The 24,688-nt window shown below is 39.1% G+C and overlaps 1 protein-coding gene across 1 annotated transcript in view; it reads left to right on the top strand.

Annotated features, from left to right (window-relative positions):
• The first annotated feature begins 1,919 nt into the window (after positions 1-1,919).
• pcmtd1 (protein-L-isoaspartate (D-aspartate) O-methyltransferase domain containing 1) overlaps positions 1,920-24,688 on the top strand; it is a 33,472-nt gene continuing 10,703 nt past the window's right edge. Inside the window, exons 1-4 of the mRNA XM_033982615.2 lie at positions 1,920-2,211; positions 12,949-13,347; positions 20,465-20,567; positions 21,200-21,371. Coding sequence (XP_033838506.1) covers positions 13,041-13,347; positions 20,465-20,567; positions 21,200-21,371 — 582 coding nt within the window. The 5' untranslated portion in view covers positions 1,920-2,211; positions 12,949-13,040. The remainder of the gene's footprint in view (positions 2,212-12,948; positions 13,348-20,464; positions 20,568-21,199; positions 21,372-24,688) is intronic.

Genomic DNA, 24,688 nt, shown 5'->3' with positions numbered 1-24,688 from the left:
AGCAACACAACCTGATATGAGTGTTGGCCCTATATCTTCTACCTATACACACACTTAAATATACTACAGTTACATAATAAACGTAAACACACCTGCATAGGGACGTCTCAAGGTTGTGAAAGGAAAAAATTGCGAAATCCGAAGATATCAACTTGTGTGATTGGCTGCTTGCACTGTATACTATTTCAGGATGACAGTAGCTCAGCTGATAGAGCGCTTGTCCACTAAGCAGACATAAACGCATTGGGCAACACACTTCACACACCTTGCCCCCAGTGTCTGTGTAGGAGGATAGGTTATTTGGTTGCTTTGGCAATGCGTGAGGCGTAGGGATCACCGGTATGTGCCGGTAGATTCAAAGGCACTGGTTTTCCTGCGGTCTGAGAAGTGGAGAGGGGAGATGTAGCTGTAGCTGTATTTTTTGTTGACCACTTCGTTTTACTTGTTACCATACTATTTTTTGTAGGCCTACATTTTACTATCTGTGTGTGTGTAACCTGCTTAAGCCACTGTTCATTAAACCACAAGAAAATGCATTATGCAACTCAGTCTACTTCTTACAAATGGCAGCGCATCAGACTAAGATACTGGACCCGATCTCCTCTCTAACAGACAAAGGCTCAGGGTCACCACAGTCTGTGTACACTGGTGTATGAATGTGTGTGTGAACGTGTGAGTGGTTCCTTGATGTAAACCGCTTTGAGCTTTTGAAGGTGGGAAAGTGCTATATAAAACCATTACCATCTATAACTACTATACGCTATAATAAATAACATAAAATTGTATACTCTAAAATATAGGCCAACAATGAGAACAGTAATTGTCAGAAAGAATATGCTTATTTAGTGAAAGTGGATGAGAATTGCATAGGCCCGTATCTGCTGACCAACGCTGCCCCTTCCTTATTAAACCCACACAGTGATCCATTGCAACAGCCCGAGTGCAGCCAGAAACCAGCTGTACACTAAATATAGGACTTGCCTGTGGAGAGCAGCGAGGGTTAGAGATGGGCTCGACTTTCCAGGATTTGTGCCTTTTCTGGGACTAGGATCTGAGAAAAAGAATCGGCAGACAGAAGTGTGTCAGGCTTTGTTAGCACATGTTAGGTAAGTGCGGCAAACAATAGGATTCAAGTACAGTGTTGACGTAACCAAAGCCTGACACGAGCTGAAGGCTGGACTGGTCTTTGCTTTCACGCTGAAAAAAAACTGTAACTGTTAAACTATACTAACCTTTACTGTATATTTTCAATATGTTAACAGTCTTATATTACGCAAAATGGACTCTTGTGAGCATTTAGTCATGTTCTAATGCTGTTGCCTCGTCAAAAACAGACCTGGAGTTGTGTTTTGTTTCATTCACACATTTGAGTAACACTTAATTATTAGTCTGTTTACGTCTCCAAAGCTCAAAATGCTCTGTTCCACCTTGTGATGTCATTATGTGGTAGTTTTCAAGGTAATAGCACCTTTAACTTTTAGCTCAGTAGAGATCGACCATACCAGAGCTGAAATCACCGAAACAATTTTAGTGAAGGAATTAGGAATGGAGTTTAAAAACACCATGGAACACTTCCTGTTTTACCACTTGATGACATCACAAGGTGGAACACAGTGTTTTCAGGTTGAACTCAATATGTTCTAAATATGTAGGCTTTGTGTGTTAAACATGTGTAAATGAAACAAAACACAACTCCAGGTCTGCTTGTGATGAGGAAACAGGATTATAACATAGATCAGAGAATAGTGTCATATGGACCCTTTCAGTCTAACATTCTTTACATGTGTTTAGCCTGTGAACCTGTAGACTGCATATAATATTTTTGGGGTGAAGGTTAGAGCCTATACATAGTCTGATCATAGTGAGGAAGCCCCCCCAAACAGTGTCACAGCCCCAAATCTTCCGGTGAAGTCAGCATGAGGAGCAGAGCCATTTGATCAACAGAACCTCTTCCCTGTATCGACGTCTCCACACCACGTGACGTCTGTTTACATCCTCTCCTCAGCTGTTCCTCAGTGTCCTCAGCTCCAGCACACCGCGCCAGAGCCCGCTGGACCCGCACCTTGACCATCCAGACCCGGGAGATAGCCCCGTGATCCACTGACACACTTCTGGCTCTCTGCAGGTCGTGGACGCCTCAGAGTCTTTGTGCTTTGGCGCTGCGTCCTGGTGTGCGTCCTGGTGTGCGTCCCGCGAATGCGACACGGTATTGTGAGTATTACATCTGTTTTTACCTCCATCCTATCCCTCGCTACCATCATAAACATTATTAATGGTGTTTTCCTCAGTAGTTCCGAGTAGCTCCGTGCGCTCTGTGTTGGAGCAGTCTTATCTCACCATTGTTTTGGTGATGGCGCACTCAGGCCCGCACAAGCTAACACGGGCTAAGATGCACAACAAAAGCGCGCTGTTCGCCACATCCAGCCTTTGTATTAAACTTATTTTTATGTGTGATTCGCGCATTGACACCGTTTTTCCAAAGTTTGCACATATTCCACCGTGTCGCGCTGCTGTTTTATGATGGCGTGCGCTGAACAAAAGAACTCGAGGAAGTTTTGGTAAAGGCACGCTGCAAACTCGCTTTCATTACATAATTATGTTTATTTTTCCCATGTATGTCCCTCTCATCCCCTGCATAACGCGACATAACAGTGCCTTTGTACCTTTTGGCAAACCGGTTTAGCTGGTCACGTAAAAGATTGAGGTTAATCATACTGCAGAGACTGTGGCCAAATGTAGGAAGAAGAGGGGAGAAAGCTGGCACCAGACACCCGCTCTGGAGCTGTCAGCCCCGGGGGAGACACACACACAACCCGCGGACCTGTCCCCCACACGGACCCGCGAGGTTCGGAAATATCTGTGATTAATAACGCTTGGAAACATTTAGTGAAAATGCTGTTGTTGTTTTGCTGCCCTCGCCACACACGCAGGGAAGAAAGTGTTCCGCGCTCTGATTGGCTGAGAGCGCGCCGTCTGTGTGGCAACTGCACCACGTGACTATGCCGCACTCTGATTGGCTGCAGCAGGTGTCAGTCGCGCGAGCTGAGGGACATTTGTGACAAGTGCTGCGTAACAGAGGCTTTTTTTGTTTTTTCTACTTTTTTTTATACAGAGAAGCCTTTTTTGTTTTTTCACAGAGAGAAGCCTTTTTTTTTTATTTTTTTATTTATTTATTTTTTTTATTAATTCAAAAGCACAATGATATAAACAACAACACTGCAAGAGGCTTCAGCTTTTACATTCACATTAACCGCTCATTATGTATTACAAAAAAGTACAAAAAAATAAATACAATATTCCATTTTATATTTAAAATTCTGTACATAGAGATTTTGTTGTCAAGGCTTTTGGGTTTGTGCAATAATTTAAACAATTTGTATAAAGGATAAATGTGACATTTATTTTTGCTGCAATATTATTTTTTTCAAAAACACCAAAAAGTATATGTTTTGCAACAGAGAGCAGCCTACAGCAAGTCTGAGAGCGACGTGCGATGTAAACAAAACGTGCGCTCATTTATCACAGAAGGAGCCAGATGTTTTTGGCCCCTGAGAACCAAGTTTGGGTTTGTTGTTGTTTTCGAGTAACAACACATTTAAAGTGCACGTGTTATGTAAGGACAACCTGTTCTACAAGAGATTACACCAAGCAGCAATAGCTATTACTTATGCATATAGAAGCGGTGAAATGGACGAAGTAAACGTAATAAAGTACTGTCGTGTCTTAGGTTTTGTACTTTATTTACTATATACTTTTTACATTTACTTGAGTACATTTGAGAGCAGTATCTGTACTTTCTACTCCACGACATATTTGAACTGGACTGAAAAGTAAAAGTATTTTTTAGTATTGTGTGAGACCTGCTGAAAAGGCTGAGGGTTTATTTTTAATACGTTCAGAATTTGAACAAAGCAAAAATATACAAATAAAAAACAGAAAAAAATGATTGATTCAGTTTTTTCTGTTGAACAAAATTCAGCTCAAATCTTTATCAAAATCACCACATTTGAAGTTTTATTAGACTCATAATCTGTGTGAAATACTTTTACTTTTTACTCTTTAAGTAAATTTTTTAACAGGTACTTTAATACTTTTACTATACTAATATACTTACTATATATAAGTATATTTTTCAAGTGATACTTTTACTTTTAGTTAAGTATTTTTTGGCTCCGGTATCTATACTTTTACTTCAGTATCAAAACTGAGTAGGTCAACTTCTTCCATCGCTGCATTATAGTACTTTTAGTTAGGCCTTTAAAAAAAAAAAAAAAAAGTGTATATGTTTTCACTTTTTGAATCCTTAACAAATGCAAAACGGACAGCAAAATGAACCTAACAGCCAATAGTATTTAAAGATCAGATGTAAGAAGTTTAAAAATGTGGAAAATAAAGGTCCTATATTACACAAATCTGACTCTGGTGAGCTTTAAGTCATGTTCTAATGCTGTTTCCTCCTCAAATGCACACCTGGAGTTGTGTTTTGTTTCATTCACACATGTTTGAGTAACCCTTTATTATTAGTCTGTCTGCATCTCCAAAGCTCAAAATGCTTTGTTTCACCTTGTTAACAGCTTTTACCTTTAGTTCAGCAGAGATTGACATTTCCAGGGCTGAAATGTTCCAGATGATTCTAGTGAAGTTTTATGGAGTTTAAAAACACAGTGGAGCACTTCCTGTATTACCACATGATGACATCACAAGGTGGAACATAGCAACAGATTGTTCTGAAAGAAGAACTCAGTCTAAATGTGCAGGGTTTGTGTGTTAAACATGTGTGAATGAAACAAAACACAACTCCAGGTCTGTTTGTGATGAGGAAACAACATTAGAACAGATCAGAGAATCGTGCCACATGGACCTTTAAATGTTGTTGAGCAGTTGTAATGTTTGTGTAATGTTATTCACTCAGAAAGCAGACTAATATGGTTTCCTGATTCTGCTGTGGCCCTCAGTGTCTCCTGTAGCTGATGGGAGCCCCTGGTTAAGGTGTGACTGTAGAAGAGGCTTTAAATCAGTAGCAGATATAAAGACACAGTACTACCTTTAGAATCACTCCAGGGTTTACAGGTTTTCAGTCAGCTTCAACTTTGGCCAAATGACGCATGGATAAAAACATGTTGATTCTTGTTTCATAGGAGCAGAATAATATCGAGAGCTCAAACTGAAAGATTTATTAAACCAGGCGTGTATTTCAAACTGTCCTCTTCAGATGTTTATCCATGTTCTACTCGTTTCTTCTCATTGAGCTTCTGAAGTTGTATTTGGAGTGATTCATGTTTGAGTAATCTTTAATCCACTATTTTCAAGACACCATTTTGTTGATCTACCCCCGTTTAACCTCCATCAGTAAACGTCCACTGTGACACGCCCACTGTGACAATGCCACTGTGATACGCCCACTGTGATGTACACACCCACTGTGACGTACACACCCACTGTGAAGCACGCGCCCATTGTGATGTACGTACGTGCCCATTGTGACGTACTCGGCCGCTGCGACGTACCTGCTGCAACGTTCGTACACGCCCACTGCGACGTTCATACGTGCTCACTGCGATGTTCGTACACAGCCACTGCAACGTACTCTCACTTATCGGTGATACTCGTAGGATTCAGCTATCTAGTGTGACTTACAGCTGTCCACAGGGGGTGCCGACAGCATGCGGCGCTTTGTTGTGATGACGTTTACGACGACGTCAGCTCCCACTGGACACACCAGTTTTCTAACGTGGAAGTCAGCAAACTTGTTTCTTTTATTAAGTAATTTTAGATGAATATTGTGATTTTAAATGTGTAAATTATAACATAATGATACACAGAGTCAGAGATGAGAACCATAGAGACACAAGCACAATAGGACTGATTTAAGAAACCTATTGCTCTCCATTTTAAAGTCAAAACCAGTTTGAGAGGAGCATTTTATGGTGTAAACTACACCCACAGAGCGCTGACTGCTACGGCATATGCTTGAGCTGTCACCACTCGAAGTATTTACCTCTTATTTGAAATGTGTGCTGGTGGTACTGCCAAAAATCAAGCTGGAAAAGTTTGAGCGGATCACAAGATTCTGAAGTGGCCTCAGGGTTTGCAAACTGTGCATTATATAAGATTTTAGTCACTGGGCTTTTGTGCTGAGGTTGTGAGTTTAAAACAACCCCGCGGGGCCAGTCCCAGAAGGACGCCAATAATATTTGTCTGAAAAGAACGGTGGCCTACTTCTAAAATGCATCTTCAAAAACACAGAAGTTAAAATGATGTCATATGCAGTCAGAAAAGTCACCAGAAGAGGGAGTTGTGCACCCAAAGAATCGAAACAGGAAAAGTTTAGACGTGTTCAAAGTGGATGGTGTGGTCAGTATTTCTCTGACCCAGTTCTTGATTCTTTTAAGTAGAGATTATTATTTTTACTACTTTATACATTTTATATACATACATAACACATTAAATATATGAAACAAAATATATGGAATTATATAGCAAAGAAATACACTTTTTTTCTTTGCTACATGACATTGAGTTAGAGGGTGTGTCCAGAGTTTTGACCGGTAGTGTATTAGTTAGAATCAAGTAACTTTATAAACCTGATAGAGAAAAAATACATATTAACATTCCCTCCCCATATAACATGCGATTTATATTGGCCAAATACTTTAAAAATACATTTAATTTCTAAGAGTAAGTTGTTGCGTGTCCAAATTCTATAGAGAAAAACATTACCCCACATAACAGCAAATCTATGTCTGAAATCCTACTCGAATTTAAGTCTGATGCCATAAATGCCTCTAATGCTGCAATACCTTTGATATATGGATCTTACTCAGTGAAGGTCTCTTGACTCCATCTAGTGGTTTGAGTTGGAACTGCTTTTTTTTTTTCCTTTTGTTTTACAGATTAAACACAATATTCAAGTTTCAGTCACATTATAACAGCATTTTGGCTTCTTGTTTTTTCCCAGTGTAGAAAATCCTCTATACAAGCACACCTCTCTGTAAATAATCTAATACTGTTGTATAAATGTTATATTGAATAGACATCATCATGATCTGGAGGCTTTGTGACCCACCAAAGTCATTTTAATAGAAGCAGTAACACCAGATCAATGGGTCAAAATGTTTAAAATACAGAAGGAGCACGAATCAGACTAATGATGCTACGCTAGTGCTCTGACTAATGAAACACACACATGCTGGTGCTCTGTGCATCTGTGCATGAGAGGGTATTATTCTGTGTTAGCTCTGTGTGTGTGTGTGTCTGTATGTGTGTATGTATCTGTGTGTCTGTGCCTGTGTGAGGTGGAGGTCACAGGGTCACAGAGGAGAGTGCGATCCATGACGGGTGAATGCAGAATCAATGAGATTATGCAAATTAGATTGTAATGAATGTATTTGCCCAGAGCTGATGAGGCTCTGGGGCTTGGGTCATATCTGGTCATGTCTGAGGGAGTTCTTGTTGTGGCTAATAGCGACATAAAATTCCCGTGAACTTTCAAATGTAATAAAATCATGACTGATCTAACATAGACTTTTCAATGTGGTTGGACATGAATCAGGAAAAGAGCCAGGATGAAATATTCAAATGAGTGACCTCTGACCAAAATGTAGACTGTATGTATAAATGGACATAGCTAACCTGTTAGCCGCCATGTTCCAAATAGGAAGTGATCATGAGCATGCTTCACTTTCTATTGAAAAACTGTGTCCTCTCTCTGTAACTGCTGCCGTCAGACTCGTCATTTTGGTCTTAAATGTTCGTATTAACCCGCTCTACACGATCCTGGGGTTTTTATTTCATTGTGTCTATAAATCAAGATATGAACATTAATAAGAGACAAATCAGGTGCCTTCTTTCCCCGAGGTCGCTGCTGCTAGCATTAGCAACAGGTTTGATAGCGTTGTAGGCACTAGCTAATGACCAGGGTAGTGTTGTCACAATAATACTGCCAAAATTTCAGGCTAGAGCAAAGTTTATAAATACACAGGCTAATTTGGACCTCTAGAGTTGCTTATGCAGTATGTGTACTGAGACAAGACACATTTTTCTCAAATACATGGAAACAAATTGGGGCAAGCCCTTTAATTTGATCATGTGAATGTCATTATGATGTGGAGACTGAAATGAATCAGTAAAAGTTTAATTTAAAGGTCCTATATTATGCTTTTAAAAAGGTCTTATATTACCCTAAATTAACACACGCAGAATTTGTGTGTTAAACATGTGTGAATGAAACAAAACACAACTCCAGGTCTGTTTGTGATGAGGAAACAACAGTAGAACAGAACAGAAATGGGCCCTTTAAAGTAAAGAGATGATTTTTTTTTTCTGTTCTAGACTTAATCCCGAGCCCCACCTCCTCTGTTCACCTGTTTGTTGCGTTTCATAAAAAAATAAGCAGTAGTTGCTCCGTTTGCATCATAGTGAACCCGGCTGCACGTCCTGAGGTTGTGTTGTCTCCTATAAAGCCTCCTCCAGTGTAAACAAGGCCGGTAATGTATTCTGTGCAGGTGTCTGTGCGGCTCTGCATACAACATTTGCATTTGCCAACACATCCGGAGCTTTTAGACAGAATATTTCCATACTCGTTCTTTATTAATTACAGGTTTTAGGGAATCGCGGCTGTTTTGAATTCAGGAAGACAGTTGTAGTGTCAGTACTGAGCAGTAGTCCAGTCTGTAAACACTGTTGGTAAGTGTTTAGTGTTTATTTTCACTGTGCAGTGGCCATGTTAGCCTGAAATATCCAACTTTACAGATCGACCTCCATTTTGTTTACGTCTGGTTGTTTTGGTGTCAAAGGGATGTGTTACTCGTTTAGGAAATGTCTTGTTTGACCCTGTAGGGAGCCGAGCTGTAGTTATGCCGAGTTCAAGCCGAGGACAGGACTCACAACTGTACCAGGGTCTTATTTTAGACCTGGTCCTGGGAGGGGGGTGTCGTAACTGCGCGGTGTCGTAACGGACTTCCAGGGAATGATACCCGCCCCGGGTCAGACCCAAACATAGCGTGACATATGGGAACGTATGTGTTTGAAATACTCCCTGACCTAGCTTGACATCTCCTTTAAAGTGTTTTTTTTTTTTTTTTTTTTAAATATAATAATAATAATAATAATAATAATAACAACACTGTATCCGCATGTCCCACTTACTCCCTGACCTTTGATCCCTCATTCACTCCACAGATCTGCACTAATTATCAGACTCTTTTAGCACAGCAAGCTAAAGGGGCTAACACTAGCAGTTTTACACCATAACAGTTTATTTGAGTGTTTTATTCATAATCAGGATCCACAGTGAGATAAACCAGAGCTTCTGTCTGCTTCATACAGTCATGTCGCGTTAAAGACCTGTCTCTAGACCACAATGCATTGGGAGAGTCGTAAAAACACCAGTGGACATACTGACCTCTCTAGTGACCACTGATGACCTCAACTTTTCAAGGTGCATTGTGTTGAGTGCACTACTTTTTCACCAACTGGACATTCGAACAGCACTAAAAATGGCCTGACCCTTAAACAGTGCCTCCTGTAGGAAGGGAATGGACATGCAGACACAGCCTAAGATTAAGATTATGAACAAGGTGATTTGTGTAATGTTTTTTTTTTTGGACACTCTAACACACAAAGAAAATCACGCTGTGCCATTTTTACTGTCTTTAAACCATGAAAAACAGAACTAGTTCAGTTTAAGCAGTAAAATCTAAACTTCTTTCACGCCGTCTTGCCGTAATGGTAGCTTCCTAAATATTAATCTCTTTTCACACACACTCAAAGGCTAGTGTAGAGTTTTGCTGTAACGACATGCCAACAGCCTACTTCCTGGTTCACTGTGGGTAAAATGCTTTATAATTAGAGGTAGGCAGCATGCAGCGGTCTCATTTTGCCTTTAGAAATACATCTGCACGGGGGCAAAACCAATTTTACTTCAGAACTGGACAAAAATAGTGTACAGTCCTTTTAAGAGTAAGAAAGAGGTATTGGAGGTGATAGTTGCTCAGTTGGAGTGTTTGGCGGTGCGATTCCAGCTCCCACATATGAATACTGTTGTTATGTCCTTGAGCAAGACACTTAACCCACCTCTCCCCCAGCGTCTGTGTATGAATGTGTGAAATGTGTGGAAAAGTTATACAAAAATGTGACCATTATGACATTTAGTGCACTATTTAACATTTCCGCTGATTGGGCCTGCCACCTGCTTGTCACCATGGAGATGTTATTTAATTTTGATCACTTTGAATGTAGGCCCAGTGCATTTAAACTGCAGAGTCACCTTGAAAGTCCCATGTCTTTCCAAAAACGATGCACCATCTTGTTTTTTGGATTGGGTCTGAAGTTCTGTGGGTAATGAGCCGTTTTCAAGGCTTTGGATGAAGATGGTGAAATTCTAACTGTTCCCGAAGCAATTTGCCTGGAGTCTACCTTCTCTTCTCTTCTCCTGACCCATTTTCTCCACTTTTTGTTCCAGCTGACAGCAGAAAGTCCTTGCATTAATTTAAGGGCAGCTAGAGGTTTGGAGACGCAACGTACAAATCATAACGATGACCCAATCAATATGTTCTTTGTAGATCAACGTCAAAGTCAATGGAAAAACACCCGAGCGGATTCTCTCCAAAGTCACCTCTGAATCGAATCTTCTGCCGCTGAGTCAGACGTGAAGATGCTGAGGAGGCTGTTTTGTCTCTATGGAATCTACACCTGTTTTTAGTAACATGCAGATTTGAATGTTTTGTCACCAAAGTATTTCAAACAGGCCTGTACACAGAAATTTGGGGGCTCGGGGCAAGAAACCTCACGTGGGCCCCCCTGCAATATAAACGAATAGGAAGAGAAGGGGCTTGAGATTGTAACTTCTAATCAAATGAGGAAAAATTTATAGTAGGGATGACGATATCTCAGTTGGTAGAATGTCTGTTGATCTGAAGGTTGGCGGTGCGATTCCAGCTGCCAAAGATGAATACTGTCGCTGTGTCCTTGGGCAAGACGGTTAACCCCCCTCATCCCAGTGTCTCTGTACACTGGTGTATGAATGTGTGTGTGAATGGGTGAGCGGTTTCTTGAAGGTGGGAAAGCAATATATAAAAATGTGACCATAGTACGAAATACAGGAAGTAGCACAGGGACAATTATTGGTGTATTTTTGCCCTTGTTTACATTATGGTTGCTAGGTAACAGTTACAGAATTACCTCATATGTCATACCTGCTGTCTCTGTTCTATTGCCGTTTCCTCATCACAAACAGACCTGGAATTGTGTTTTCTTTCATTCACACAAACCCTGCATATTTAGGATGAGTTCTTTTCTCAAACTGAAAACACTCAGTTCCACCTTGTGATGTCATCATGTGGTGATACAGGAAGTGCTCCACTGTGTTTATAAACTCCATACACCTTCACTAGAATCATCTGGAACATTTCAGCCCTGGAAATGCCAATCTCTACTGAACTCAAGGTAAAAGGAGCTGTTAACTTGAAAACTACCACTTCATGACATCACAAGGTGGAACAGAGCATTTTGAGCTTTGGAGAAGTAGACAGACTAATAATAAAGTGTTACTCCAATATGTGTGAATGAAACAAAACACAACTCTAGGTCTGTTTTTGAGGAGGTAACAACATTAGAACATGGATTAAAGCTCACAAGAGTCAGTTTTGCGTAATAACACATAAATAAAAGTAATAGGCTATTCAATTTGGTTCATATTTGGCCATTTTGTCTTGTTACTGTAAATTCCCAGTGTAATTCTAATTCTTAGCCCACTTTCACAAATACAGCTTTGGTTTATAATCTCATGTGATCTTTTTAAAAATACAAAATGGCCGTTTGTCTTCACAGATTAAAGATTAACACAGCACAACAAGTTTATTTATTTATTTTTTAATTTATGCAAATCTTTCATAAGCGTTTTGTCCTAAATGGTTTATGAGCTTTTAAAACCACACAGATTAACAGACTTTGTAACTTGTGGCATACATTTTTATGTCCTAGTATCTACTACTACTATCACTATTACTATTGCTACTACTACTACTACTGCTGCTACTTTGGTGATTGTGATTTTAACTGTACGATTTTTTTGTATTAAATCTGCTCTGTTCTTCAAACTGTTCAGTTTTATTTTCTTTATCGGTGATACTCATAGGATTCAGCAGCATTGCGTGGTCATTTTGGTACAAATGAAAAAAATTGTGCTGCTCTAGTGTGATGTGCAGCTGTCCATAGGGGGCACCAACAGCATGTGGCGCTTTGTTGTGATGACGTTTGCAGTGATGTCAGCTCCCATTGGACACCTCAGTTTTCTAACGCGGAAGTCAGCGGACTTGTTTCTTTTATTAAGTGGTTTTAGATGAATATTGTGATTTAAAATGTGTAAATTATAACAGAATGATCCACAGGGGTCACAGATGAGAATCATAGAGACACAAGCACAATAGGATTGATTTTAATTAGTCACAACTGAACCTGTGCTGCCAGAGCCTTAACCTGCAGATGGACAACTCATTCTCAGATCTTGTTTGAACCAACTGCATTTGAGCACTGAAACTGGCAACCCAAATGAAAGTCTCACACGAGGCTCATTCTGTTTTCTGACTGAATAATCATCTTGAGAACCAAAACACCAGATTATAACATAAACAACATTGCTCTTACCACTGTGAACATCTACCTCGTATCAGGAGACACAGAAAGGTTATGACAAAATCTTACTTACAGCTCCTTTAAGATTGTCTCTATCCCATTTATCTTTCCTTCTGCAGGTCTCATGACTATTTCACCTTCTTAATGTATCCATTTGGTCCTTGTTGCATTACATATTTGCTTACGTGACTCTCCCGTCTCAGCCTGTTCTGTGCCGGCCGCATACATCACCCAGCGCCTCGTAAATAGAAGCAGACACTGTTGCTGCCGCTTCCGGGCAAATTGTCACTCTGTGTTTTTCCCCATTCTTCACAGGTCATTTAGTGCCTCCTCCTCCTCCATTCCTCTCCATGACACTCTGAGGGGGCATCCGTCATCCCTGTTTGTCGCCGTAGCAACCCGCGGACATGGGAGGAGCCGTGAGCGCCGGGGAGGACAACGATGACCTCATAGACAACCTGAAAGAGGCCCAGTACATCCGCACAGAGAGAGTGGAGCAGGCGTTCCGAGCCATCGACCGTGGAGACTACTACCTGGACGGGTACCGGGACAGTGCCTATAAAGATCTGGCGTGGAAGCATGGGAACATCCACCTGTCCGCCCCCTGTATATACTCAGAGGTGATGGAAGCGTTGAAACTGCAGCCGGGACTGTCCTTCCTCAACCTGGGAAGTGGGACGGGATACTTGAGCACAATGGTTGGCCTTATAATCGGTATGTCATAAGTAAGAGTGGGATCTATGTGATAAACCCTATCGATCTTTCAAGTACATAAGGTACATATTAAACAGCACACAGCAGGAATGAGTGTCCTGGTTATGGCAGTATTCTGGATATGACGTGTACATACACTCACAGCAGACACTGTTTATATAAATGGACATACCTAGCCGCCACGTTCTAAATAGGAAGTGATCATGGGCGCACTTTCTACTCCATCGACTCTGGCTCCAATTCACTTTATATTGAAAAACTACGTCCCCTCTCTCTATAACTGCTGCTGTCAGACTCATCATTTTGTCCTTAAAATGTTCGTTTTGACCCGCTCTACATGATCCCTTTTTTATTTCCGTATTGTGTCTGTAAATCAAGATAGAAATATTAATAACAAATCAGGTGCCTTCTTTCAAATCAGGTGCCTTCTCTGCTCTAAATTAGCCCCTATAACTGCTAGCCTCAATGAGCTTCATTTGACTGGAGCTGAACGCTGTGGGTGACTCCACTTCTTTATACAGTCAGTGGCTCAGAGAAACCAGGACTCTCACATCCCTATATACATACAATCAAACATATCAAAGTATCCTGGATATTTACAGGGGTCACTATGGCAACAATGGCACAGATATGGCAGGGAGCTAAACATTTTGCTAACCTTGCTAACGTGAGACTAAAGGCATTGAAAGGTGGTTGTATTGAAATAGACTGGGCCAATATGTGAGGCTTTTTTTTTTCTCTTAAATTATATCATTTAAATCACATCCACAGCCCTGGTTTACTTCAAAATATATTAGAGCAGTGCAGTCACGTTTTGTGCAATTTTCTCTTCATAGTGTTCAAATAAGGCTTCATGTGGATTCTCGTCGGTCGAAATAAAATATCGGCTTGTGCTGGAGTTTTAAGGCCGATAGCTGGTACACTAAAAGTGCAAATAAATCAGCCTATCCATATATCAGTCCAGTCGAGGTGCTGTCAAAAGCTCGCAAAAAGTTTAGGATTTTGCTCAAAAACTGCTATGTACACAGAGAAAGAGAGAGGCAGGTGGCACTGTTGAGTATCTGCCTCCAGCTCACTCACTCCAGGCCTTGTCCTGCTGCTGCGCTCCAGATAAACCAGTTAAATCCTAATAAAACAATGACCTGACTGAGACGCCTTTGATGGATGAGACATTTAAGGCCTCGGCACAATAGAATAAGATTAGAAAGGTGTTCAGTGCGTTTGTTTGGGGAAAAAAATCATTAAAACTCTACTTTCTCACAGTACAAGACGTAAATCTGATATGTTTACATTATGAGGTCAGATATTTTCAAAGTAGTTCGGAATATAATCAGAACAAAGTCTGCTGCAAAAATCTGATGAAAATAAATGTGTAATCTTTCAAAAGTTCTATCTTCTGGTTCAGACGAGTGTATATTGTTCAGACAAGCGTATACTGTTCAGATGAGCGTTTATCCTTCAAACAGGCGTATATCATTCACACAAGCGCATATCGTTCAGACGAACGTTTATCGTTCAGACGAACGTATACCGTTCAGACGAGCGTATACCGTTCAGACGAGTGTTTATGAACCGTTCTCTGCAGTTAGCTCTTTGTTCATATGAGATCCCTCTGTTTGAGAAGTTAAAATGGAGATAGGGAAGTGAAATAAGTCTCCCTCTGGTTCAGGTACATTTAAATCTTCATGAAACCTTCTGTTGTGTAGTGCTGTATTCATGTTTTATTAAGTGAGTGGCAGGTAGGGGGCGCACTTCCACATCTGTTGCTGCTGAGTCGCCTGAAGCTCAGACTCAGAGGAACAAATGTCTCTTTCCAGAAGTGCAATATTTATTATAGAACTTTTTTTTTTAAGTTCTTGTTTAAAGATAGTTTTTCTTTCCTTTCTACATCAAATTCTTAGATTTAAAATAAACCCGGTCCTGTTTTGGTTATGAGCAGAGGAAGTCAGAGGAGGGAAGAGCAGCTGAAGTAATCATTCTCTCATTTGTTCAATTTATTTTTGTACAGTGGTGGAAGAAGTACTCCATTTCGTTACTCAAGTAAAAGTACAGATACCGGAGCAAAAAATACTCAAGTAAAAGTAAAAGTATCACATTAAAAAAACTACTCATGTGAAAGTTTTAAAGTACCTGTTTAAAAATGTACTTAAAGAGTAAAAAGTAAAAGTATTTCACACAGATTCTCAGTCTTATAAAGCTTCAAATGTGGCGACTAAACCAGGACAAAACCAGGACAAAACCAGAACTGGACCAGGACTGGACCAGGACTGGACCAGGACTAGACCAGGACAAAACCAGGAATAAACTAGAACTAAACCAGGACTAAACCAGGACTAGACCAGGACTAGACCAGGACTAGACCAGGACTAGACCAGGACTAGGCCAGGACTAGGCCAGGACTAGGCCAGGACTAGGCCAGGACTAGGCCAGGACTAAACCAGGACTAAACCAGGACTAAACTAACATCCATTCAACATTCAAATGTAAAACTGTCCTAGAGTGCCCCCTGTCTTGAGACCCTTCTGTACTTTTTACTTTTTTGGTTAAAAGTGCTGACTCTTAAGTACTTGAGTAAAAGTAAAAAAGTATTTGGTAAACATTCTACTCGAGTACTGAGGTCATATAATACACCACAAAAATCTGTGTATCTGCTCATGTTTGATGGGAGCCACTAAAGCAAAGGCTGAAACCATCACCATGAACACAACGGTCTTGTCACTTTTAGACTCTGAATCTTGAAAATACAAGATGGCTGCCGTGCTGCTGGGCTGCTACTAACCAGCTCCACAATCCAAGAAATATCTAATCAACAGGTCAGCATCCTTTACATCTGAAGGACTGGACAATGTTTTGAAGACCTAAGTACATTTATTGTGCAAACATTTTGAACTTGCTGTGACATATCTTGGATTTAACCAGTGGATTAACTATCAGAGAGTAGGCCTCAAACCAAGCCTGCCTCTAAAAAGAAAAAAAACAAAAAAACAAAAACAAACATTCCAACCAACAATGGCCAATAAAAAACTGGCTGAAGATGTTGAAGACATAAAGAAATCTTTGGATTTTATGTCCCAGGAAATAACCAAAGTGGCAAAACAACAAACAACCCTGAAGGAACTAACAGATGAAATTAAACAACTGAAGACACTGATACAAGAAAAGGACAAGAAAATTGAACATTTAGAACGACGAATTGAGGACTTGGAACAATATTCTAGAATGGAGGATCTTTTGATTTCAGGTCTTGAAATCCAACGCTCCTATGCCCAGGCTGCAGCAGGGGACAAAGGAGAAGGTAACCTGCTCACTCCCATTCAAAGTCCTGGCTTGTCTCCTCTAGAACATCAAGTCATAAAGTTCTTTGAAAGCAAGGATATCACTATAGACAGCAAGAACATTGCGGCTTGTCATACACTGCCGCAGAGAAATGATAAAAAGCCTAACATTATCATTCGCTTTGCCAATCGAAAGAACAAAATGGAGTTGCTGAGGAATGCCAGAAAATTGAAAGGTACAGGTGTTTATGTGAATGAACACCTTACCAAAAGAAATGCTGAAATGGCAAGACAAGCAAGAATGTTAAAGAAAGAAAAGAAGATTCAAGACACCTGGACGAGAAACTGCAAAATTATGATCAAGCTGAATGGACCCCCAGAACAGGCCCGGGTGATCGTCATAAAGGATATCAAAGAGCTTGAACAATACAAATGATACAATTTAGAAATGGACAAACTAAAATGAGAAGATGAGACAATGACAAGGATTTGGATTTATTATGCATCCAGATGGACTTAATTCAACTAACAAAGTAAGAATGGATTCAGATTATTTGAACTATGAACATTTTCAGTTAAAATCATTTGTCTATACAGAGTATAAACCTCAAGACATACAGAATGACCTCGATCCAGAGAATAACTTTTATACAAAAATAAAAAACACATGTGAATATTACACAGAGGACCAATTTGAGTCGCAAATAAGTACAAAAGATTCATTATCTGTTATACATTTTAACTGTAGAAGCCTAAATGCAAATTTTTCAAAAATTCTACACTGCTTGAAACAAACAAAAAAACAATTTTCTGCTATAGCAATTTCCGAGACATGGTTGTTTGAGGATCAATGTCCCCAGTTTCAGATTGAAGGATATAACATGTTCTTTGTAAGTAGAACTTTTCAAAAAGGTGGTGGTGTAGCTTTATATGTTGATAAAAATTTGAAAAGTAAGATAGTGAAATATATGTGCTTAGTCATTGATAAAATTATGGAATGTGTTACAGTAGAAATTGAAACTGAAAAATCCAAAAACATTATATTAAGTTGTATATATAGAAAGCTGGGCTTATGTATTGATACATTTAGGGAAAAATTGTCTGATCTATATGAGGGTTTAAATAACAAGAAAATTGTTTTTGTTTGTGGAGATCTTAATATTGATTTATTAAATCCTTTAGAACAAACTGCAATTACTGAATTCATAAATACAATGTATAGCTTGTGTTTATATCCGTCGATAACAAAACCAACTCGAATAACAAGAAATAGTGCAACATTGATTGACAATATATTCACTAACGTCATAGAAAGTGAAATAACAAGTGGGCTTCTAATAAATGATGTATCAGATCATCTACCAATATTTACAGTCATAAAGAAGGGCACAAAAATGCATAATGAAATAAAAACAGTCAAAATATATAGACAAAAAACTCACGAAACATTCAGTCAATTTAAACGTGATCTAATGGAGCAAAATTGGGACAATGTGTATGTAGATAATGTAAACACAGCATATGAGGTTTTTCTGAAAATCTTTTGCTCTCTTTATGAAAAAAATTGTCCTTTAGTTAGTAAAGCGACTTCTAACAAATTTGTTGGGAAGCCTTGGATGACCAAAGGTATTCAAAAAGCATGCAAGAAAAAAAAGAAACTGTATAAAGACTTTTTAAAAAAACGAACAAATGAGGCAGAGGTTTCCTATAAAACATACAAGAATAAATTAATAAGTATTATGAGATTAAGGAAAAAAGAATACTATTGTTCAATTTTGGAAAAAAACAAAAATGATATTAAAAATACGTGGAATGTCTTAAATAAATTAATTAAAAAGGGCAAACGGAATGTTAACTTTCCTACTCACATCTTGACAAATGACGGACATCTCCTCAGTCAGCCCAAGGAAATTGCAAATGAATTTAATAATTACTTTAGTAACATTGGTTCTAAATTGGCAAAAGAGATTCCGGAATCCAACCAAGAGAATGATATAATCAGTAGAATTGCTAAGCAGGATAAAACAATATTCTTACAAGGTACAGATGAAAGTGAAATATGCACAATTGTCAAACAAAGCAAGAACAAAAACTCATTAGACTGGAATGGACTGGACATGTGTGTGCTGAAAGAAACTATTGAATATATAGTTAAACCAGTCACCCATATTTTTAATTTATCTTTGCAGTCGGGTGTATTCCCAGAAGGAATGAAAACAGCAAAGGTTATCCCTATTTACAAGTCTGGCGATCAACACGACCTTACAAACTATAGACCTATTTCTCTATTGTCTCATTTTGCTAAAATTCTGGAGAAATTATTCCATAAAAGATTATTTAACTACCTCGAAAAACGTAATATACTATGTGAACAACAATATGGCTTCAGACCAAATAGAACCACTACCTTGGCATTAATAGATCTAGTCGAAAACATATCTAATGCAATAGATAATAAACAGTACGCCATTGGAGTGTTTCTAGATTTAACTAAAGCATTTGATACAGTCAATCATGATCTCCTACTCAGAAAACTGTACAGATATGGTATTAGGGGTGTGGCTTTCTCTTGGATCAAAAGTTATATAGAAAACAGATCACAATATGTCCATATAAACGGAGTGGATTCAGAGCTTCAAACAGTGACCTGTGGCCTCCCCCAGGGGTCAGTGTTGAGTCCCTTGCTCTTTATCCTTTATATTAATGACATATGTTTGGTGTCAAAAGCTTTGCATCTTATATTATTTGCTGACGATACAAATATAATACACTGTGGCAATGATTTAGAAACAGTAATTGAGGAGCTAGAAAAAGAACTAAAATTGCTGAAAAGCTGGTTTGACTCAAACAAATTAACTTTAAATCTAAAGAAAACTAAATTCATAGTATTTACAAATCGCCGAATAAATGTGAACAGGAATCTTATTATTCATAATACAGAAATAGAGCAAATAAATCAAATTAAATTTCTAGGAATAATAATCCAAAATAACCTAAGTTGGAAAAGCCACATACAATTCATAAAGACAAAATTATGCAAATCTTTAGCAATTATATCCAAAGTAAAAGAATGTTTGAATGAAAAAACATTGTTCATTTTGTATATTTCGTTGATATTTCCCTACATGACCTACTGTGTGGAGGTGTGGGGAAATACATACCAAACAAACATCATTCCAATTGCAATTGTCCAAAAACGAGCAATGCGAATTGTGAACAAAGCCCCCTATAGGGCTCATACAAATGAACTCTTTATCCAAAAAAATACAATGAAATTCAAGGACCTGGTAGATTATAGAACTGCACAATTTATGTATAAAATTAAGAATAAACAGTTACCATTTCATATCCAAGATCTGTTTAAAAATCGAGATTGTGCTTATAATCTTAGAGGACATGATGTATTTAAAAAACCAAGTGTCAGAACAAATGTAAAACAGCACTGCATTTCAACTGTTGGAGTAAATGTTTGGAACAGGTTAGAGGACGATGTTAAAGACTGCAGAACCTTGAGCCGTTTTAAAAGTTTGTACAAAAAGAAAATCATAAACTCATACGCTGAATGCTGAATTGCTTACTTGTTCTTTTTTTTGTTCATATTGTACATACTGTTGAACATAGCAGCTCTTTATGTTTAGTACAAAAGGTGTAGGCGTCATAAGCTTAGGCTTCTGCCTATTCCTTTTTCAGACTTTGTGTACTTTGATTTGCTTTTGTGGACTTAAGACAGAAATGTCTGAAACAAATAAATAAATAAATAAAAAAAATAAAAAAACTCACAATGGCAAGAGTAACAGTCTGAAACATGCCTCCATTTTGTTTTACTTCCATTTTGTGTTCAGGGCCCTTTGGAGTGAACCATGGGGTGGAACTGCACAGGGACGTGGTGGAGTACGCTCGCGATAAACTTGAGGATTTTATCAAGAATAGCGACAGTTTTGACAAGTGAGTACTGGATATGTTACCTTAGCATGCAGATTACAACAGCAATTTACTCTGCAGCTGACGTCATCGACATTTTCTGGTGTTGTGATGCTAACTTTTGGCTCTACTCTGTCTGAGGCTTTGTTAAACTTTAATCTGAGCTTTGTTTTAATACAATATGACCAGAAAGTACAACAGGTGAGCTGATTTGTGCTGTTAAACAAATGTGTAATACAAACTAACAGGAAGAGGGTCTAATTCTGGGCCCCTAAGACTCTGGGGTCCCCGGACAAAAGACCCCTTTGCCCCCCCCCATTGACTCCCCTCTGGTGATGTAACCATGATTATCTTCGTTGGTGATCATCACATTATATAAAATGTCCCTCAAACGATTACTGTCACCTCTTTTTATCACGATAAACGATATTATTGTTTATTGTCCCATCCATACTCCAGATTGGCCCCTATGACTGCTAGCCTCGATGAGCTTCATTTGACTGGAGCTGAACGCTGTGGGTGACGTCACACTCACTTCTTCATACAGTCTGTGGTGATGTCACTGCAAAGTATCAATAGACAGTAATGCTTAGGTCACAGGCTTAAAACAATACAATATGGTTACTTATTCTTTTTATGTCTTTTTTTTCTTTTAGGTTTGAGTTTTGTGAGCCTGTCTTTGTGGTGGGGAACTGCCTTGAAATCGCTACAGACAGCCACCAGTACGATCGAATTTACTGTGGAGCCGGAGTCCAAAAAGACCATGAAAATTACATGAAGGTGCTGCTCAAAATTGGAGGGATTTTGGTGATGCCTATAGACGACCAGGTAAGTGCTACCGGCCTGACAGCTAGCTAGCCAACCGCGCAGAATTCATCAAACTGGCATTGCTATTCAAATTGTAACAGAAGAAATAAGGGGTAAAACAGTTTCGACCTACAAGGCTGGTTACACAAGTTCTAGCCCATGCATTATTAAGCTAGGGCCGCCCCAGGACGGGCAGCCGTGTGAGGAGGGGCTAAAGAAATCAATGTTTTATTTAAAATGGATGGACAGGCAACAGCACATTCTCACTGTTTGACGAGGAGAGAGGAGAAAGCCAAAAGCCAAAAGTGAAGTTCTTGCTCAGTAAAAGCGCCAAAGATTCCCACATGGACCTGGTTTATTTTGAAACGGAAATGGTGTAAGGCATCATATTGCGAATTCTAGCTAACTGTCCTTTGTAATAGTTTGTTATACTTGTCAAAATGATTGTCCAAAACATTATAACACTAAATCTTTATCAAAATTGATCTAAGATCAATTTCTTTTCATTCTAGTTTCACATTTAATGTAGCTACATTTTAAATTGTGTTTTAAAGGAGCACAGTATAACTTTTCAGGCAGGGGGTGTCACCCGCTCGTCTCCGTGGATATGTTGTTATTCCACAGCTTGGCATTTGACTCATTTATCCATCTTGCTCTGGTTATCTGCATCCGGGTCATGGGGGCAGCAGTCTAAGCAGGGACTCCCAGAGTTTCCTAGGCCAGCTGAGGGACATAGTCCCTCCAGGGTGTCCTGGGTCCTCCACGGGCCTCCTCCCAGTGGACCTCAGCTGCTTCTCTCCATGTGGAGGAGCAGTAGCTCTACTCTTCACTCCTCACCCAGGGAGTGTCCAGCCACCCTGTGGAGGACACTCATTTGCACCACTAGACCAGGACTAAACCAGCACTAAAACCAGGACTAGACCAGGACCATAGGTGAGGGTAGGCACATAGATTGACCAGTAAAACGAGAGCTATGTCTCCTTTTTCCTTTTGTTTACATATTTAAAATTAGAAACCAACAATTAATATTAATAAGCTCTGTGCATAGCAGCACACTAGCTAGCTCACTGTGTCTTTAAGCTAACAGTCAATTTTATTCAACTCAGAAAACGTATAATAAACCTATTAAAATTCTAATAAATTAAAATATAAAAATTTAAATGTAAAATGTAGAATACATCCGTTTGTGGTGTTGTTTTAATATTTATTTTGCCTCAAAATTAGCATTAGCATTAGCATAGAGGCACAAACATGTTTCTTTCTAAACACACAAGTGTCTCTGGTGAAGTATTCTTTTTTTTTGTGTCGTGTTTAACATGTTGATTTAACATGTTTGATTTTAGTGTGACTTGGTAAAACCTCATAGAGATAAAACTGGACAGGAAGCAGTGACGCTAAGAGTGGAGTAGCGCAGTAGAGGGCGCTATACAGACACTATTGCAATAGTGAAATTCTAGGCATAAGTCAGTATCTAAATGGTCAAAATGGCACCAGTAAAAAAAATATAGAAATTATTTTTTAATTTAATCTAAAACTGAAACAGAGACCTGTTTCTGCATCTAAAACTGGAAAAATACAAAGCAAATCATGAAAACAAAATCCAAAAATGCCCCAATTTGTGCATGTTGCAAGGCACTAACTATATGCTAACTGTGGTACAGTGATGAGACTAGCTTTTATGCTATCCCTGGGTTGCATCAGACTACATTTTCTGCATACGACCACCGTGATTCTCCGCCTTGTGTGAAATGGTCCAAAATGGAAAAAAAAAAAAAACCCATTCAGAGCCACATTTTTCACACGGAGGACTTTAAGATTAGAGTAATAGAACGAGTGTCTTGCTAGCCGCGATTCCTCATGCAGCCATAATGACCCATTTGTGATGCGTTATTCAGACCTCTCTCTTGTCGTATGTCATTCTAATTCAATCATAGGGACTTTTATGAATGCTCTCGCTGTTCAGTGACCTCGCACATAAAGAAACCACTTGGACTAGCGTTAGCTGGGGTTGGCAGGTTCCCTTTATAACTGTGAGTCATGAAAAACGCTGGAGCAAAAGGAGCAAAGATAGCATGTTGTGAACGAGGAGGTTATTACATTTGGGAGACGTTGGGGAAGACACAAAATGAATTGGTGTCAGTTTCACCTGGTTTAAAAGAGCCATATGTGGTCTGCAATTTTAAGAGTTTTACAATTTCAGTGGAACCTGGGTCCTGTCATCTGATCACACAGACCCTTCTACAGACCAGTCAAAAGTTTGGACATGTCCTCTCATTCAAAGTTTTTTTTTCTTTATTTTTACTACTTTTGTACATTTTATATACAATGGTCCCTTGTTTATCGTGGGGATTGCGTTCTAACCTGCAATAGGCGAAATCCACAAAGTAGTAAGCTTATTTTTTACAATTGCAATGTTTTAAGGCTGTAAAACCCCTCACCACACACTTTGTACACTTTTCTCAGGCAGGTATTCTGACATTTCTCGTTTAATTGATTAATAGTGACTCACGTGTATTTCACAGTTCCTCCAACCGCACCTCTTCATCCTGGTGCCACTCCGCTGTAGTATCTCTTTCCATGGATCGAACATTTATGTAAATTTGACTTAATGTATTCTGTACTGTACAGGAGACACGGCACAGAGGAGACTGACAATGGTCTCAAGTCCCTTAGTCAATCAGGACACAAAACACAATGTACGTTCATACACTGTAAAAAAGCATGCAACATTGCACTAAAAACATCGGCGAACAGTAAGACCATGAAAGGTGAACTGCAATATAGTGAGGGACCACTGTACACACAGAAGACATCAAATACATGAAGTAAGATATATACTACTAAATATATTTTAATATTATAATCAAATCTAGCTTTGAGTTATTTAACTTTTTTCTTTACTCATTGACTGTATATATAAATCGACATAGCTAACCTGCTAGCCACCGTATTCCAAACAGGAAGTGATCATGGGCGTGCTTCCGACTCCAGCTCCAATTCACTTTCTATTGAAAAACTGTGTCCTCTCTCTCTCTGTAACTGCTGTTGTCATACTCATCATTTTTCTCTTAAAATGTTTGTATTAACCCGCTTTACATGATCCTGGGCTTTTTATTTCACTATTGTGTCCGTGATTCAAAATATGAACATTAATAACAGACAAATCAGGCACCTTCTTTCTCCGAGGTTACTCCCACTAACTTTAGCAATAGGTTTGATTGACAGCATTGTTAAGCACTCGCTCCCTGCTAAACCGTCAACCGCCTCAGTCTGGATTGGCACTTTGGTTGCTATGGTACTCGCATCCAGAATTGTAAATCTGGAACTCAGCTCCAGAT

Source organism: Periophthalmus magnuspinnatus, chromosome 17, assembly GCF_009829125.3.
Source record: "Periophthalmus magnuspinnatus isolate fPerMag1 chromosome 17, fPerMag1.2.pri, whole genome shotgun sequence".
Classification (NCBI taxonomy): Eukaryota; Metazoa; Chordata; class Actinopteri; order Gobiiformes; family Gobiidae; genus Periophthalmus; species Periophthalmus magnuspinnatus.
The sequence above is the reverse complement of the archived record's forward strand: the minus strand, read 5'-3'. Positions and strand labels throughout refer to the sequence as shown.